Here is a 666-nt window from a genome sequence, read left to right as displayed (position 1 = left end):
ATATCACTGAGATCATATGAATACAACTGACGGGAAGATGTGTTCATATCTGGACCCAAAACTGTAAATGTTGAAATAGCAGCCCATTGGTAAGCTCTTCAACAGGAGCAGCAGAGTGTCCTTCGGGGAAGAGAGAAAAGATGGTGAGGCCACTGTGTGAGAGGAACAATTTAAGGAAATATTTTGTAACACTAACACCACATCATAAATACCTTGGCACTGCTGATCCGGGTTTCCTTCTGCTCAGTGTTATTCGTAGCACAGTCCATACTTCCAGATCGATCCATTAAGAACACAAACTCTCCACATGAAGCCTTTGAAGACATCACAGACTGGGGGAACTCAGGGTACAGACTCACCATCACCACTGGATCACCCATCAGAGAGCCTGAAACACATGAAAAGGACAGAAAAATGTCAAGTTTACATTTTGTAATAGCTCCAACACAATTAACTATTAGGTTGAAGAAGAACAATAATTTTTATTTGCAAACTAATGACTTCTCTCATTTGCTCTCACCCGGCTCAGCAGCGGCCTGTCCTGCCTCCACCACAGCAGTGGGCTGGTGGGCGTCTTTGTAATAAATCAGCAGTTCAACATCTCTGTCAAACTTGTGTCCTGCAGCCAGCTTGACCTGCACACCACAAACACATTCATATTTATTC

At 43.4% G+C, this 666-nt stretch overlaps 1 protein-coding gene across 1 annotated transcript; it reads right to left on the bottom strand.

Annotated features, from left to right (window-relative positions):
- Nucleotides 1-6: 6 nt before the first annotated feature.
- LOC121815674 (von Willebrand factor A domain-containing protein 5A-like) lies at nucleotides 7-662 on the bottom strand (the record flags this gene model as incomplete). The annotated part of the gene is made up of 3 exons (XM_042227594.1): nucleotides 7-120; nucleotides 213-388; nucleotides 521-662. Coding segments are annotated over 3 exons (426 nt in total), but the record flags the coding sequence as incomplete, so codon positions are not given.
- Between the last annotated feature and the right edge of the window lie 4 nt (nucleotides 663-666).

Source organism: Haplochromis burtoni, unplaced genomic scaffold (genome assembly GCF_018398535.1).
Source record: "Haplochromis burtoni strain Fernald_Lab_line unplaced genomic scaffold, NCSU_Asbu1 Contig_270, whole genome shotgun sequence".
Lineage (NCBI taxonomy): Eukaryota > Metazoa > Chordata > Actinopteri > Cichliformes > Cichlidae > Haplochromis > Haplochromis burtoni.
The sequence above is the reverse complement of the archived record's forward strand: the minus strand, read 5'-3'. Positions and strand labels throughout refer to the sequence as shown.